The 17756-nt window shown below is 33.2% G+C and overlaps 1 protein-coding gene across 6 annotated transcripts; it reads left to right on the plus strand.

Moving 5' to 3' along the window:
- The first annotated feature begins 3739 nt into the window (after positions 1–3739).
- LOC130982036 (AMSH-like ubiquitin thioesterase 2) lies at positions 3740–17531 on the plus strand. Of its 6 annotated transcripts, none has more exons than XM_057905867.1 (15): positions 3740–4724; positions 6379–6544; positions 7160–7286; positions 7646–7717; positions 8255–9607; positions 9825–9869; positions 9970–10007; positions 10168–10462; positions 10638–10727; positions 10982–11044; positions 11387–11461; positions 11999–12061; positions 12402–12454; positions 13085–13234; positions 16771–17531. In XM_057905867.1, exons 6-15 carry the CDS (start codon positions 9825–9827, stop codon positions 16790–16792), a joined length of 894 nt encoding a protein of 297 aa, XP_057761850.1. In that variant the 5' UTR covers positions 3740–4724; positions 6379–6544; positions 7160–7286; positions 7646–7717; positions 8255–9607; the 3' UTR covers positions 16793–17531. The 6 variants fall into 6 exon arrangements, with proteins under 6 accessions (XP_057761850.1, XP_057761851.1, XP_057761847.1 ...); XM_057905868.1 differs by having other exon boundaries at positions 16793–17531; XM_057905864.1 differs by lacking the exon at positions 16771–17531 and having other exon boundaries at positions 3742–4389; positions 4561–4724; positions 13085–14844.
- The last annotated feature ends 225 nt before the right edge of the window (positions 17532–17756 follow it).

The raw sequence follows: 17756 nt of genomic DNA on the forward strand, positions 1-17756 counted from the left end.
CACTTCCACGTCGGATCCTCCTCCCTCCATACAAAAATGGGATATTATAAAGGAAAAATAATTAAATGATAGACAGAAGAGTGCGATTCACGGGAGCATTATCAACCTTTATAAGAAACAAAAGTGTGATTCAAACTAACACTATAAAATAAAACCAATATTTTTTATAGTTTGCTCTTAAACAGAATCCTTGTGCGGTGTCCCTCAATAAAACCAGCACCTTCTGTCCTATGCGGTGCCCCTGCTTGGTTGGAAGACTTGACTGCACTACTATGAACATTGTACCTTTTGTATACCTTATCCCGGTTCCCTGACCATCAAGTCTCTGCTTGACGCAGTCCGAATCTTTCCTTGCTGAAAGTCAATTTAATTCACCACCACATCGATTACATATAGAATATGATGAATTAAAACAGCACTGATAATAATCAGGGAGATGCAAACACCACTCAATACTAGAAACTGATAAGCACTCCATGTCTAGGATCTGTATTATATTTATTTTAGTGTTCTAAAAGTAACAATAGTACTCACCTAAAAAATATTTTTTAGAAATTCCATACAAAAAAAGTTAGGAAAGAGACGTTGAAAATGTGAGTGTAGATGGTTTCAGAAGGAATGCCGGTTTCCTTTTTTAATGGTAAAAAGTTAAAACCAACTCCAAATGACATGAACATGAAAGATGAATGTTAGTAAGGGCAACTGGGAGAATTAAAAATGTTGGTAAGAGTAGTTTTCTTGACCAAATACTTCATATAGGACCAAAGATATTAGCCTAGTTTAAGATAAATCCAACAAGACACACCAAAGGATATAGCATTAAAAGCAATTGCCCTAAGATCATGGTTCAATCCATTCTGCGTTATTGCTGTTAGTAGACAGTCCTGCATTCCTTGATCTTAAAGCCATCTGAAAACTTAGAATCTGAAAACTCAGAATCCAATTTCACAACACAAACTCATCTTAGATTCATAAAAATTAACCAGAAAGAAAGATGAAAGTGAAAAGGCAGTGGCTTATACATATTTGGAATGTAGTGATATCCTGTTGTTGCAAGGCTATTGCTAATTTCAGATCAGAACTGTCACACAATTACAGGTAAGATCAAAATTAACCATATCATATTGAATAATTTTAATTGAAATTACAACAGGATTTAAAAAGGAAAGGGGGAAGGGAGAAAATGTTTACAATGAATTCTATGGGAATCAATTTTTGGAACCTAATGTATGGTCTAATGCTCAAGTTAAATCTCGCATTTCACATGGCCTTTGTAAATAAATCTACATGAAATATTCCTAACTAGCATCTTAAACCAGAAATAAAGGATTCCGCAACCTTAAACCAAAATACTATACCATATTACACCACTTCATTGCTACTGTACGAAGCATTCTCATCATATACCTACAATATAAGCAATATAATATCAATAGTACTAGCTAATAGGCAGCAATTAAGACTTTGTCTTAACTCATTGGTAAAAATACTTACTAGTGAGTCATCTTCAATGTTCATGTGATCATCCAAGTCATTATCAAATGACATTCATATCATATCATATGGTTATGGACTTGCAATAAAGGCAAGAAAAAAGGAATAGCAAAGTGCAAAAAGCCAAGAAGGGGGTTAAAATGGACATGAGGCCATAATTATACAAAGAAAAATTATTATTTTGTATGGAATCACATTCACACATCTGCACAAGAATTTAATTATAACTTTACTGGAAACAAATTTATATAGACATGAAATCATTATTGTTATAAAGGTAAAATCCTTTGATTCAGTCATCTACTTTGCTAGTTGAGGTTTTGACGTTGAAAAGGGAATGGTTCAACAAGGATTTGATCCCCTTATGCTCAAAGTTCAGATTTGATTGGCCTTTACACTCATTTTGTTTCATTTTCATGGCAATAACATTCCTCCTAACTACTGAGTAGCACAGCAATATCATCACTATTATCACCCAAAAAAGAAAAAAACATACGAAATGATGAATTGAAAAGGCATAATGATTAACTAACCTCCAAGCGTTGAGGCAGCGTCTTGCGCGGCGGCGGTGGAAGCAGGTTGCGGCGTCGTCTGAAGCGTGATGTGGCGGCGAGGATTGGCGAACAAGAGATACAGTAGAGGAAGAGGATGAGAGAATGGCGCTGAATGAAATTGAATGAAAAACCCTAGCAGAAATGCTTCTCTTTCTCTCTTCTCTTATCTTCTCTGTAATCTTCTGCAATTTAGCATCAACGCCAGGTAGCTGCTGCTTCATGCTGCAAAACAATAACTTATCCTCTGTCCTCTTCTTTCTCTTCCTCTGGATACCAATTACTTCCTTCAATTCTACACTGTTCCAAACAATAACTTATCCTCTGTCTTTCTTCGTATTGGCAATGTAAAATAATTAATAACAAAGTCATTTGTCCCTGCACTTCTGAAAAATATAGCATTCTTCGTATGATCTTCTGTTTACCAAGAATCCTCTCCAACCTATTTTTGTATTCTTTTAAATGTTCCAACTGTTTTCGAATTGAAATTACATTCTGCAATTAATAGAGAGACCAATGCAAATTCAGAAAAATTAACCAATCTATGTATACTTAATACTTCTATCCATCTATATCTATACATAAAGAGGATTTAGGTAAGTAATTTTGTACAAAAATATTTTTAACCAAATTGACAAATTAAAGCTAGGCATGAAACATATATTTGAGGGAAAAAAAAAGAAATTATAACCATTTCAGGCATGTGATAAATAAGATGTAGATAAAGAAAGAGAGTAGTGTTATAGATACACTGAGGAGTTGGTGTAAGTGTGTCATAACCAGAACCATCAGAGGCAAAGTTGACTCCTGTGATGAGTTCTTGATTTGTGAGATTTGGATCCAAATATGGTGGTAAAAACTCTTTAAGCCCTAAATACGAAGCTGTGCATAATAATAATGTCATATCACTATAGCAAGCTAGCTAGCTAGTAAGAAATCAAATTTAATATGCACATACAGAATCAATCAAATTAAGGTTGTTACCAATAAATAAGAAGAAACAACACATATGAACCAGAAAAATAGAATCACTGATAAACAATTGAAACAAAGTTTCCTTTAACATATATCAAACACAAATTGAAATTAAACTTCATTTAAATTTACCAAAAACTTACCATAGAAAAAGCAATAAAACAAAATAAACTAAATAGAATCTGAGTTTGGAAAGAAGTAAGAAAATATATATATACAAGAGATAGGGTGAAAATGTTACCTGATAGAAAGCTGGGGAAGCGGGTTGTGCGGCGGCGGGGAAGCGGGTTGCGCGACGGCGGGGAAGTGGGTTGCGCGGCGCAGTAGAAGCGGAAGCAAGTTGCGAGGCAGCTGCAGAAGCGGGTTACATGGCGAAGATGAGCGGATGAGAGAGACGGCAGAGGAAGAGGAAGAGACCATGTCAATCACTATTGAAAGAGGGCAAAACCCTATCAGAGCAAATGGTTTACAACGTTGAATTTGTGATCAAAATTAAAAAGGGAAGAGTGTAAAACTTAATAAATACAGAGGTCAATTTCTAATTTTTAGTTTTTTCAAAAAAAAAATGGGGTTCAATTTATAATTATTTTGAAGTGGGTTAATGATACTCCCACATAAAATATGGAGCAAGGAATCCGTTGCCTGCTGTAAAGGGTTATTTGTTGGATTGTTTTCAATACGTTGTGTAAAAAGAATCATCAAGTTGAACGCAATCTTTCTGTTTTTGATATCAAAATTTGAAAATAAATTTTAAGCGCTATCTTTCTTTTTTGAGTGCACAGATTCCATTCAGGTTTAAAAATCAATTCTTTTTTAGATTCTCTCTGTCTCTTTCTCTTCTTCTATTCTTGCGTTCTCTTTCTCTTTGATTCAGTACACAAATGAAATGCTGGTTCAAAATATATGGAGATATCACAAGCGAGGAGGAAGAAGCAAAGCAGCGATATATGGAGATATCACAAGCGACGAAGAAGAAGCAAAGAGCTCGCTGCTGATGGAAGCAGTAACGGTAACTGCTGATAATACAAAAAGGAGAGAGAGACAGAGAAATGCATAACAAAGCAGAGAAGATGAAACCAACAGAGTGACAAAAGGAAGCACGACCGAAGAAGGAGAAGAAGGTGACAACGACGGTGATGGATTGAGAAAGAAGGAGGCTACGTCGAGAGAGAAAGGAAGAGGATTGAGGTGACGACGGTGGTGGAGGCCACGACGCAGCGTCACAGCCGCTTCTTTACCGATGGCGGCGGCGGGTGCTGCAAATGCGTCGAAGCAGTTCGTTACGACGTCGTTGTACATTGGGGATCTGGACCCTGAGGTCGATGAGAACCTCTACTATTTGTTCGACCAGGTCGGACAAGTGGTTTCGGTTTGTTTGCCCCCACCCTTTTCTCTAAATTATTTTTGTTTTGCTTTGTTTGTTTGAGTTTATTTTTTCTTTTTCTATGATTGTTTGTATGAACAAATGGGATGTCATTTAGTTAGGGTTTTTGGTGCCATTGTGGAATCATTTCAAACCTTCAATCTTTGTAAGCTGCAGATACAGTTTGTTTAGGAAGTTCTCCGGCTATTGTTGCAGAACAAAAGCGACCCCTTGGATTTTTATGCTGAAAGAAGAGAAGAGAAAATGCTTAGTCCACAGATGGAGGCATTTGGTTTAGGCAGTGACTTGAACATTCGCTGATTTGTGTGTGAACTTCTTTGGTAAGAATAATGCCTTGAGATGAAGACTAATTCTTTGTGTTTTAATGTTTTTGAAATAAGAAAAAACAGGTTGAAAGCAATCTTTTCTGATTGGGATTGTCCATGATTCCTTCAAAGGAAGATGTTAGTTTAGTACTTTTATCTAATATCAACAACCTAGAAGAATTCATTTTCGACAATTGGAATATGCAAAATAGATCTTTAGTTGTGGTTTCTAATTGTGGAACTTAGGTCAACTTAAATAGTAAAACTCAATTCAAAATTGATTCGGTGAGTAAACATGTAAACTTTAGAAATTGATACCCTTTACGTATCCACTGCATCATTGTAGCTACAAGTTGTGGCTATTTGTATACGTTTCTTAACCATAACTAATGAATGATCCGATTTGTATTGCTATGTTCAGTCCAATACTGATAATTATGTGCTAAAAAATCAGGGTGGTCAATTTGGTGTTAGTCTCAATCTTATAATGTTTGGTGTTTCCTTACTTCTTTTCTTATTGTATTTAGGCTTTTAGTAAATTTTAAAATTTACTTATTCCAATAGTATTTAACTGTTTATGTATGTGATGGCAAAGCATTGATTTATTATATATATATACTCTTAACAATAAGTACTCAAGGTGCTAAGGAGATAGATTCTTTCATATGCACTTATGCAGTATGCTTTCGTTTGTGTGAAGAAGAATCATTATGAGTTCATAATAATGGTATTGCTTCAAAAGGAAATCATCCCTTCTAAACTAAAGATTTTCATTTGGCTTTTTTACTACAAATAGAGGACTGATTCTAGAAAATGCAGCTTTTAGGATTCTAATTGCTTTTGCTTTCCCCAGTAAACATGAAAATAAAACATGGTGTTTTAACAATATAAGACAACATCTTTGTTTTAGAAGTTGGAAATTTTTCATTTCAAATTTTACTGTCTTTTTGTGAAATTTAACTATACCATATATCCTTATCCTTTTTAATGCTAGAATTGTTGTCGTGACAACATAACCATTTTAGTTGTTTTATTTTATTTGTTTTAAAAGTAAGCTAAAAATGATAACTAAGCATATCTTCTTGAGTAGGCGTTCCTACACTCTATTCGATTCATGATTTCTGTTTAAACAATATTGTTGGGATAAATAAATAAATAAATATGCATTGCAGCTATTCTGTTTGTGTTTAGTAGAATTATCTATATGCTAGCTGATTTTTCTTTCAAGCATTTTATATTTAAGGCTTCAATTCAATTTCTATGCTGTTTTACTAATAGTTAAAATATAGATAAAATGCTTAGGATAACAGATAAAATGTTTAATGGTTTTCTTAAATTTGATACACAAAATTATCTAACAGCACTATTTTTTATCCCTCATTTTATTGAAGTGTCTTAGATAAATATTTGTTTTTTCTTATCTTGCTTCATCATGGAAGTGTTTATTTATTGTACTTGACAAACTTTTATGCTCTTTGGAAGTGTTTTGAGTTTTATTGCTAGATTGTGCTAAGTAGTATTACTACTATTCTAAAGTTGAATCATTCCAAATTAAACTGAATTTAGTCTTGGAGACATGAACTACCAAATGATAACTTGAAAGTTTAGGTGTTTAGATATACTAATATGTACATTGTGCTTGTGGTTGTTTGATATTATGCATTTGCAGGTTGTCGCACCAAAGATAAAGGTTACTGCCAGGAATTATTAACCAAGAAGCGTTCATTTAATAGCAAGTCAGGTTCATTTTTTCCAGGTAGAAATATTGATATCCTTAATTGGCAAGGGAGCAATAAGGACAGCTAGATATCTAACGTCTTTAATGGATATCACAGGTTAGTACATTGAAATCTGCTCTTTTTCTGTGGTACTCAATTATTTGTTACAGGCGCGTACAACTTTGGGTCTGAGGATTTTTCCTCCAAATAATACTTTGATCTATTTGTAGATGCATTCAGGAGATAATACATTGATACAATCTATTAAAACCGAGTTTAAAGATAGTGGTTTTGCCTTTTTTGTGTGAGTAGTGCAGTGTATTCAAATGCATTGCTAATTGAGTAGGCCATTTTTTTACCTGGTATTTTGACCCGTTTCTCTACTACAGCCCGTATGAATGTCTGTCTTTTATATACTTTGCAATGGAAACTATATTTTCCTTTAGGAAGTAATTGAAGCCCAATAATTCTAATCTCAAACTTTATTTGTGGTGAAGAAGTATTTTACTTCTCTAACTGAGAAGTAAATCTTTAATGCCATCTTCAATTTCAAGCTACTCCCTACACTGTGTTCCCTTCTTTTCTCTGTTTCTCATATCACAATTGAAAGTTGTTTATTTTTTTAACATTGTTTTAATCCAGATTTGGAATATCTTAATAAGATTCCATATTTTTCATTATTGCATGTTTGAGTGATGAGAATTTAGAACTGAGGTGAGCCTTTTTGTGCAGTGGAATAAAATCTCGATTATCTTGGAGAGTAGAAAAATCCTTCATCGTCAGCTTTGTGTCCAGCAATTAATAACTGCATATCAACATATAAGAATATCACTCATGCCATTCATTATGCTTCTCCTTGGTAAAGTTGCTTTCTTTTTGCTTATGTTAATTTAACTATCGGTTTTCAAGTGCTCTTTCGCATTCTCAGTTATCTTGTTTATTGTGCATGTATGTACCATCATATAGTATATATATCTAGCAGTAATTTTTTATATAGGGTGTATAAATTTTCAAATTGAACCCACTAGAACTTGATTTCATAAAAACACTTCATCATATATATTCTCTAACTAATTGAAATGGCACAAGGTAACAATAGTTTCTTTTATATAGTTTTTTTTGGTATTATTTAATTTGAAATTTCAGCACATTGCAAATCTTGCAACAAAATTTTGGTATTACCTGTAGCTGCATTTAACTTATTATATTTTGTTGTAGATTGCTCGTAATATTGACTAGCAGAACAAGGCATATAGCAAGATGTGTCGATAAGCATTTTCGTTAAGCTAAGTAAGTTAACACTTTCAAAAAACTTTTGCAGATAAGAATTACCTTAAACCTTAAGAATAATTTAATATAACGATATGCAATTTGCATACGTACTCTTCAAAAGTAATTCATGTGAACCAATGAGATCTACTTGGTTCCTCCCCTTTTTTTTCTTTTTCAATACTTTAGGGTAGAATTGGTATTTGGTTTCATTTTCTATCTTCCATTATTGATTTTATATTTTGTTCTTATTCAGTAATTTATTTTCTAAAGAATAGTATATGAAAAAGTGAAAGCATGATATAACAATAGAAAATACTAAATTTACCGTTGACCTTACCTTAAAAATAGAGAATTGGTTTATGTGAAGGGAAGATTGAAATATATTCTTATTTTTGTTTTTTATTTTCACTATTTATCTAACAAAATTGAGAACAAAATGCTTGAATTTTTCAATTTTGAGTAATTAAGTTCAATTCAGTTTGCGCTAATAAATCATTTGGTTCAAATTAGTTCTCAAATAGCCTTTTGTGACTAATATTTGTGTTTTTCTTTCAGGCTCATCTTCATGAGTGGAAATCTGTATGGAATGCAAAGATAATATCTTGATGCCATCGTTATTAGAAGTACCAAAATGAAATTGAGGACTAGCAAGTAGATTATGGATTGTTACTATTCTGTGATGAAATTTTTTGCTAACAATTTCGTCTTAGTGATTCTATTTTTTGAAAAGCTTTTAAGCTAATGGGTCATCAAAATTTTTCTGTTTGTGTCCGTACACTTTTAATTTTAAGAGGATTACTAAGTTACTTAAAGATCATATTAGGAATTTGGTCCCTCAAAAATACATTGACCCGAGCTTAAAATGATTTGTGGTATTTTCACCCTTAATTGACAATTTTAAAGTCTTCTTTAGATTAATATTTTGGATTTTCTTCTTACTTATATTGAGTATGAGACTTTACCTACATTAATATTTTAGATTACTAAGTTTGTCGATTTATTTATTTATTTAAATTTTATAATTTTAAATTCTTTGATGTAACTAATATACATATGCTCTGCTTTTAGGTTTGATCTTCTTGACATTATAAATTCACGGTGATCCACACACGTTCATTCCAAGTCTCAATGTATATTGTTATTATTGTTTAGTTCCAATAAGATTGGTGTTATTGTGAGTATATTAGAATTGGACATAAAAGATTAAGTCTTTCTATTATCCTTAACTTGGTGTTGGTGTGTAACTGTGTGATGGATTTAGTGGAGAGCTAAATCAAATTATAATACATTTCAAATTTTACTGTCTTTTGTGGGTTTATTGTTTATAGTTAATATTTATTTTATGTATAATTAGAATATAAACTATTTTTATGAAAGTTTTAATTTGTTTGAATTTATAACAGTAACAGAGTAATAATATTTATTTAAACACATACATAATAACTTTTCTATTTAAGTAGAATTCATCAATATAAACTCAAAAAATAATTAGATTATTTTAGTCTTTATAAATAAATAATACAATAATATTATATTTTATACAATAAATTTTTATTTCAAAAATCTTTTTAAATTAAAAATAATAACTATTAATATTAATAAATAAGTAACAATAAATTTTTATATTGAAATAATATTTGGTCTGGACGTAGTCCGGGTTTTACACCAGCTGAAAACAAAAATTGAAAAGAATTATGGTGCCTACTAATAGACTTTATCCGGTAAGTCCACGTGACTTTGTTCGTGGCAGGTAAGTGATGTCTCTCTCTTTCTTATTGCGGCGGTTTTGACAGTACTCACTGCTCTGATCGATGAGTTTATTTTGTTTCACACTTTAACTTTCCCTTGTCTGGGAAGGAATCAAGAATAGTGGTTGATCGTCTTTCAGGTACTCTCGAAATCAAACAGGTAAACCAATATCTACTATTCTCGCCACCAATTTATGTAAAGAAAATAAGGATCTTCATCTTCTTATCATGTGTGCTTGGCAACATAATTTTAGCATGCACTTACCTTTTCTAGCATGCCATCTATCTCTTTGATGAAAGAACAAATTCTTTGTGTGTTTATAGAATTGATTTCTGAAGTAATAATAGAATTGATTGTTAAACTATTGATCTCTCAGATGCTCAAAGATTCCTCTGAAGATCAGGAATTAAGTAATATGAAGGTAAAGCTGTAAATCTCCCTTTTTGATTTAAAGAACTTGAAGGAATTTGCACTTCTTTCCTTTGGTTTTGAAGCAATTTCAGGGGTAATATCTGTGGCAGGTTAGAAATTATGATACAGCAGAAAGTGTAGCTCAGAGGTAATAATGTTGATATTCTATTTCTCTGTCTCACTAAAAATAGTAGTTCTAAGTTCATACTTCCTAGAATGATCTGCATGAATTTTCGGTGTTTCTGGAATCAGATATTGCAATTTTTTTGACATACAATATTAGTTTCTTCTGTATGGATGGGATGCAGCTTAAGGAATAGTCATGAGGAATCAGCCAAGGTTTCTTCATTTCCATTGGATTTGGGTAGCGGTTTGTGCCCCGTGGATTCTCTTGAACCAACTTCTATTAAGGAAGCTGGAAACTTTTTCTTGGTTCATAAAGTAACCCAGTCCTCACCTTCCCCTGCAATGTGTTTTGTGGCAAAGGTTCCTCAAGATGAACAAGAATCTCATATTGTAGCTTTTAGTTCAGAAGATGGATCCCGGAAGTTGGATGACAAGTCAACTTCATCTAGGACCATAGGTGTACGGGATGTACATATTGTAAGAACTATTTAACTGCATTATAAGCTTTCACTGCACATCAAATTGTCAATTTTTTATTTCTACTGCATTGAAGGTCTTCTTGTGCACAAATAGGAATAGCATCATAAATCTCATCGCCAGGCACAAAATTTATGGTTAATACCTGGCAAATATTTGTTCTCGTATTTTCCAGTCTATGCGGTTAATGGAGGACTTCCTCCATCTTGCTAAAGAAAATACAGAAAAGGATCTGGAAACATGTGGCATACTTGGTGCTGTACACGTAAGAATAATTCAAATCCATAGCTATATTATGCCTTTGGCTGTCTTATCTCAAATTTTCTTGTGCTCTTAAAAGACTTTAGTATGACTGAGCTATTATAAATTTTAAAATTAAAATATTTCCATAGGTATGTTCTATTTATCTTGTATTGAATATTAGAGATTTCTGGTTAATCTTTTCTGAAAAAAGAATGAAGAACCTCTCATCTGATAAAATGCTTTGCACTGATATGATTATTTCCTACAATTCTCCAGGAGAATGGAACCCTCTATATGACTACTCTGATCATACCTAAGCAAGAATCAGCTTCCAATTCTGTTAGTCTACATATTGCTCTTTTACATTCTTTTAAGTTTGGTTTTGAAATCTGAGTTTGATTTCTATGCAGGAGCACTAAAAAACTGTGTTACATTTACATACAATTAGGTGCATATATAAAAGTGGTTTTGTTTAGATAGTAAGTGTGAAAGTTAATTGGTTTTTTTTGTGTAGCAGATTCTATTTGGATGTCAGTATAAAAAACACTTTGACACTAATTGTGCATAGAATTTAAAGTCTTGTGCATAGAAATTAAAATCTTCAATATTTTTAGCACATATTTTTTTGAGGGCATAATATTTTATTGCTGCATTTTGCTAACTTGCTGCACTAAATCACAGTGTCAAGCTACAAATGAGGAGGAAGTTTTCAAAATTCTAAATGAAAGATCTCTTTATCCTGTGGGATGGATCCATGTATGTCTTCCTACCTTCATCACTTTGTTAATTGAGTGAGTCTGTTGGTGTGTTCCCTGGTAGCTTCGGTTTCTGGCCTTTACAGTGAATTTGCGAATTGGGATTTTAGAGGGGATGAGAGGAAAGGTAAAAACTTGGTGAGTAAAGTGGAATCCATTTTGAAGCCCTTCCCTTTCTTCTTTTCCCTCTAAGATCCCAACTCAAACACACATCGGAACTTTACAAACAAAGCCTTATGGCTGGATTGGATTGGATATGGCAATCTATTAAATAGGGTAGTACTTTTCTGAAAATTCTGTATTTAGCATGGTAATCACTGAAGCACACTCACAGTTCATATATGAATTAAACTTGTGAAATGTTTCTCCATTGTTATTTCTGAAATTGTGTCTTGTGTAAGATATTAGAACACAAATTATAAACTCTTATGGAAGACTATATCCTTCTTTTTATCCATGTTACCATACTGAGATCAGCAACAGCCATTCTTCTTGAATTGGCTTCTCTAACCGTCATCATATTTCGAAAAATTTTTAGACACATCCTTCTCAAAGTTGTTTCATGTCATCAGTGGATCTGCACACTCAATATTCCTACCAGGTGATTGACCGAAGTATCATTTACTATTCCTTGCCCTTTTTCTTTCATGTAAAAGGATTTCTTTGTTCAATAACTTCACATCCGGATATGAATGTCATACATGTTCATAACATTTTATCATGTGAATCAAATTGAAATTTGATTAACACCATGACTGAATATTCCTTTTACAATGTGTGTAAAAGTGCTACACTATGACTGAATATTCCTTCTAACAATGACTCAATGGAGTGCAGGTGATAATAGTAATCAAAGTAACTCTTAAACTGACTTGAAATATATTCAAACTTTTCCCTTTATACACTGCTGTTTAACTCACTGTTTGGCTTTAATGTGTCAGATGATGATTCCTGAGGCATTTGCCATTGTCCTAGCTCCTACTGATACCTCAAGGTCTAGTTGTCTTGAATTTTATGACATCAACAAATGCTGACCAAATATCTACTCTATTTTACTAGAAATCCATGTGTTGTTTATCTTGAAAAGTTCTTACTCTTATAATTGCATCCAATTTGCATATATGGTTTAAAAAAGGGTTGGGTGAGTGAAAAATGTTTTTGAACAAGTCTATCTTATTTGTTAGCTTTAATCTGATATGTAATATGAAGAGACTCTTTATCTATAGCATTAAGGACAAATTATGCTCACATTGTATGATATTTGGTGAAATTGAACCCGGCTTTTAGAATATTATGCATTAACCTCCCTTGAAATTTAGGTGATATAGACGTGTTGCCCTTGAATAATTACTAAACATTCCCATGAACAATATAACTTCCCTTAAAGAAAATTCAATACCATTTGAAAAAATAAGAGAGCCATGATAAATTTCATCAAACATCAGGGAGGATCATTGTAAATTTTCCAAATATTAGTTTCTCTTGAACCATATAATGTAAGCCATTTTTCCAAGTAGCATTAGTGCTATTTTTAGGGAAATTAGATAAAATTATATATGCAGCAAAGAATTATGATGTTGAGAAATCTTGTAACATATATGCTGATGAAAATATCCCCTCACAGGAGCTGTGGACTATTTCGCCTAACTGACCCTGATGGAATGAATATACTAAAGAATTGCATGGACAAAGGATTCCATCCACACAAAGACCCTGATAATGGCAACCCCTTGTATGAACATTGCTCCAATGTCTACAAGAACTCCAATCTAAGGTTTGAAATATTCGATTTACGCTAACTCTGATTTTGATGTCAGCACACACTGTTCTTTAACATAGATGGAGTACCATTAGTTAATTACCATAAGAATATCCTAGTATCTCTTTTTTTTTTAATTAAAAAATGTTATTTAATACAAGTTGAACCTATAATTTCAAACAAATTACTCAAGTCCTCAACATTAACCGAAATCTGAATGCCTGAGGCTTGTCTTAGTTACACTCGACATTTTGATGCTGATGTAATAATGTTGTAATAATGTTAGCTTTTTAACAAGGTTCTGAAAACCGAACCGGTCATCGAACCGTTTTAGTCACTGGTTCATTAGTTTACAGACTCAGCCGGTTTGACCGTGATTGAACCGAAAAAATCGTTTATAATAAAATAATAAATAAAAGATAAATAAACACACCAAAACTATATGATCTTATCAATTTATAAACTCAGAAGTCTTTTTAAAACACTCTTAAAATATATGTTTTCAATCACTTTTGTCATCATCATCTTCAACTTTACATTCATCACTCAATTAAAAAATCCACAACCCTAATCCTCTATGATTTTTTTTTTTGGAAAAATAAAATCTCATTCAATAAGGAAACCGTAGTTGTAAGTAATTGAGAATATTTGTGAGACTCAGCACCAAGACATGGAACCAATATACATATAAAGCAGTACCAAACAATCTAATTCTCAATTCCATGAATTATAAACAAAAAGGTGTCTAAATTTTCACAGAATCAATCAATTTCAGCATTAAAAAAATCAAAAATTAAATTTTGCAGTTAAAGAATGAAGTAAAAAATATTAGAAAAGAGAGTGGCTTGAACCACCGTCTTCTGCATCAGAGAAATACAATACCATCATCATCATCACTCCCAAGACCTCCAAGAACAGTATCATCTTCATGATTTCCTTGCTTTAAATCAATAACATGGGACATCTGTTGTTTGTTAATTTTTTGAAAGCATCAATTTGGTTTAAAATTAAAACACAGCGACAAATAATCACCCTAAAGGCTTAAACTCTGAAATCAATCAATATATCAACAAAAATTCAAAAAGCCGCATACTCAAATTAAAAAAACAGTAACAAATTCATTTTTAGCAATAATTTCGACAACACAAAATCAATTTCTTTGATTGATTTCACATTCAAAAAATCACTAATTAGATTCGGAACAGACTCAACAGAGTAAAAATAATACAATCCAATTACAATATCATAGTAATCCACTACCCAATATCTCAACAAATAACATCTAAACGATTAATCATGCTTCAACAATTAATCATGCTTCAAGCAAATAGTTTTTCAACAATTAATCATGCTTCAGCCTTCAAGCAATAGCTTCAACAATTAATCATGCTTAAAGCAATCAGCTTCAACAATTAATCATTTAATAATACTTCAAATGGGTGTATGCGAATGGTGTAGCTGAATAAAATGATGAATGTAGAACAAACAATTAATCATACTTCAAGTAATAACAGCAAGGTTTATAAGTTAGAACCAATAATTAATTATACTTCAACAATTATTATTACAACAAATTAGATTTATACCTAGGGTTAGTGGAAAATAGGGAAAAATGCAGATCTGACGGCGACAGGAACAGTGGCTGGGGTGGAAGGGTCGAACAGAGCTGGTGCCGGTGGGAAGACACTCGCGACGGCAACTGGCACTAGCGGTGGTTGCGATTTTGACGGCTGAAAGGAAAGGTAGCTAAGCGAACGGAAAGCTGGTTGAAAGGAACTTGCGACGGTGAGTGACTTATACGGACTTTGCGATGGCCGCGGTGGCTGGTCGGAGTTGCGCCGGAAGCTCGAGGTGGAGAGTGGAGATTAGAGACGCCGGAACTGAGAGCGAGAGGTGACTGGTGAGCATGGAGGGTTGATGCTCGAGAGTGTGCTGTGGGTGTCTTGGTGAAAGCCAAAGATTAGGGTTCCTTTTAGCTGCAAACACAACGTTTTTCACAGTTTTGGCAAAATTTCAAAAATTGGCCGGATCACGGTTCGATTTGACTGATCGATTCCTGATCGGTTTGGCAGTCCAAATCTGATTTTTGAATTTGAAGGTTTTTCTTTTTGTCTGAATCGTTCTTGTGAACGGTTCTCAGTTCGACTGGACGGTTCGAACCGATTTTTCCGAACATTGCTTTTTAATACTACTCTCTTGTAGTTTAATGTTTTGTTTGGACTTTAAAAGAAATAAATTTGATTTTTTTTTCCTTTCTAGTCTTGCTTCCCACTTAATTTACTTATGTAAGTACACTTATAATTCACAAAGTTGGACATTGATGCAACACACAATCCAAACTATTCACAAGAGTAATGTTTTACCTACATGTTTAAATCAACACGAGTATATAGCAATGTTCCGAAAATTAGTTCGAATCGTCCGGTCGAACCAGGAGCCGTTAGCAAGAACGATTCGGATAAAAAGAAAAATCGTCAAATTTAAAAACCGAATTTAGACTGCCGAACTGGTCGAGAACCGGTTTGTCGAACTGAACTGTGACTCAGCCGGTTTTTAAAATTTTGCCAAAACCGTGAAAAATGCTGTTTTTTGACTTGACAGCTAAAAGGGAACCCTAGTCTTTGGCTTTCACCTAGACACCCACAGCACACTCTCCGCCCTCCACGCTCACCAGTCACCTCTCGCTCTCAGTTCCGGCGTCTCCAGTCTCCACTCTCTACCTCGAGCTTTCGGCGCAACCTTCGTCCAGCCACTCGCAAGGTCCGTAGAAGTCACTCACCGTCGCAAGTTCCTTTCAGCTAGCTTTTCGTTCGCTCAGCTACCTTTCCTTTCGGCCGTCAAAATCGCAGCCACCGCCAGTGCCTGTTGCCGTCGCGAGTGTCTTCCCACCGACCGACGCCAGCTCTGTTCGACCCTTCAACCCCAGAAACTGTCCCTGTCGCCGTCAGATCTGCATTCTTCCCTATCTTTCACTAACCCTAGGTATAAATCTAATTTTTTGTAATAATAATTGTTGAAATATGATTAATTGTTGGTTCTAACTTATAAATCTTGCTGTTATTACTTGAAGTATGATTAATTGTTGGTTCTAATCATTTTATTCAGCAACACCATTCGCATATAGACTGGGTCAACACCCATTTGAAGCATTATTAAATGATTAATTGTTAAAGCTGATTGCTTTAAGCATGATTAATTGTTGAAAACTGTTTGAACCATGATAAATTGATTAATTGTTTGGATGTTATTTGTTGAGATATTGGGTAGTGGGTTGCTGTGATATTGTTATTGCTCTGTGGAGTCTGTTCTGAATCTAATTAGTGATTTTTTGAATGTGAAATCAATTAAAGAAATTGATTTTGTGTTGTAGAAATTATTCATAAAAATGGATTTGTTACTTTAATGCTGTTGTTTTTTTAATTTATGAGTATGTTGTTTTTGAATTTTTGTTGATATATTGATTTCAGAGTTTAAGCCTTTAGGGTGATTATTTGTCGTTGTGTTTTAATTTTAAACCAAATTGATGCTTTCAAAAAATTAACAAACCGCAGTTGTCCCATGTTATTGATTTAGAGCAAGGAAATCATGAAGATATGCCGTTCTTGGAGGTCTTGGGAGTGATGATGATGATGGTATTGTATTTCTCTGATGCAGAAGACGGTTGTTCAAGCCACTCTATTTTCTAATATTTTTTACTTCATTCTTTAACTGCAAAATTTGGTTTTTGATTTTTTTAATGCTGAATTTGATTGATTCTGTGGAAATTTAGGCACCTTTTTGTTTATGATTCATGGAATTGAGAATTGGATTGTTTGGTACTGCTTTATATGTATACTTGTTCCATGTCTTGGTGCTAAATTTCACAAATATTCTCAATTACTTACAGTTATGGTTTCTTATTGAATGAGATTTTATTTTTTCAAAAAAAATCAGAGGATTAGGGTTGTGGATTTTTTAATTGAGTGATGAGTGTAAAGTTGAAGATGATGATGACAAAAGTGATTGAAAACATATATTTTAAGTGTTTTAAAAAGACTTTTGAGTTTGTAAATTGATAAGATCATATAGTTTTGGTGTGCTTATTTATCTTTTATTTATTATTTTATTATAAACGGGTTTTTCGTTTCAACCACAGTCGAACCAGTTAAATCTTTAAACTAATGAACCAACAGCTAAAGCAGTTCGATGACCGGTTCGATTTTAAGAACCTTGGTATATAGTTCAATATCTCTTAATTTTTCGAATTGATTTTCATCATCAATGTTATATGTCCATTTACATCCCATTGACCATTAGATAATACGTGGATTATTTTGCTTGAAAGAGGTTCATTTAGTGGATTAACACACTATTTCACATACACAAAACAACTATAGTAAATGGCAATTTTATTTGTTGAAAGTAAAACAAATGCTGTCGTTGTCGACCGAACAAAAACTAACCTAACATTAGGTGAATCAAGTTATAATTGATATTTGCGGTTATTACTTCCCTAGATGTTAAACATATTTGCGTACACGTTTAGAAGCTAAAGCTG

This window comes from Arachis stenosperma, chromosome 5 (assembly GCF_014773155.1).
Source record: "Arachis stenosperma cultivar V10309 chromosome 5, arast.V10309.gnm1.PFL2, whole genome shotgun sequence".
Classification (NCBI taxonomy): Eukaryota; Viridiplantae; Streptophyta; class Magnoliopsida; order Fabales; family Fabaceae; genus Arachis; species Arachis stenosperma.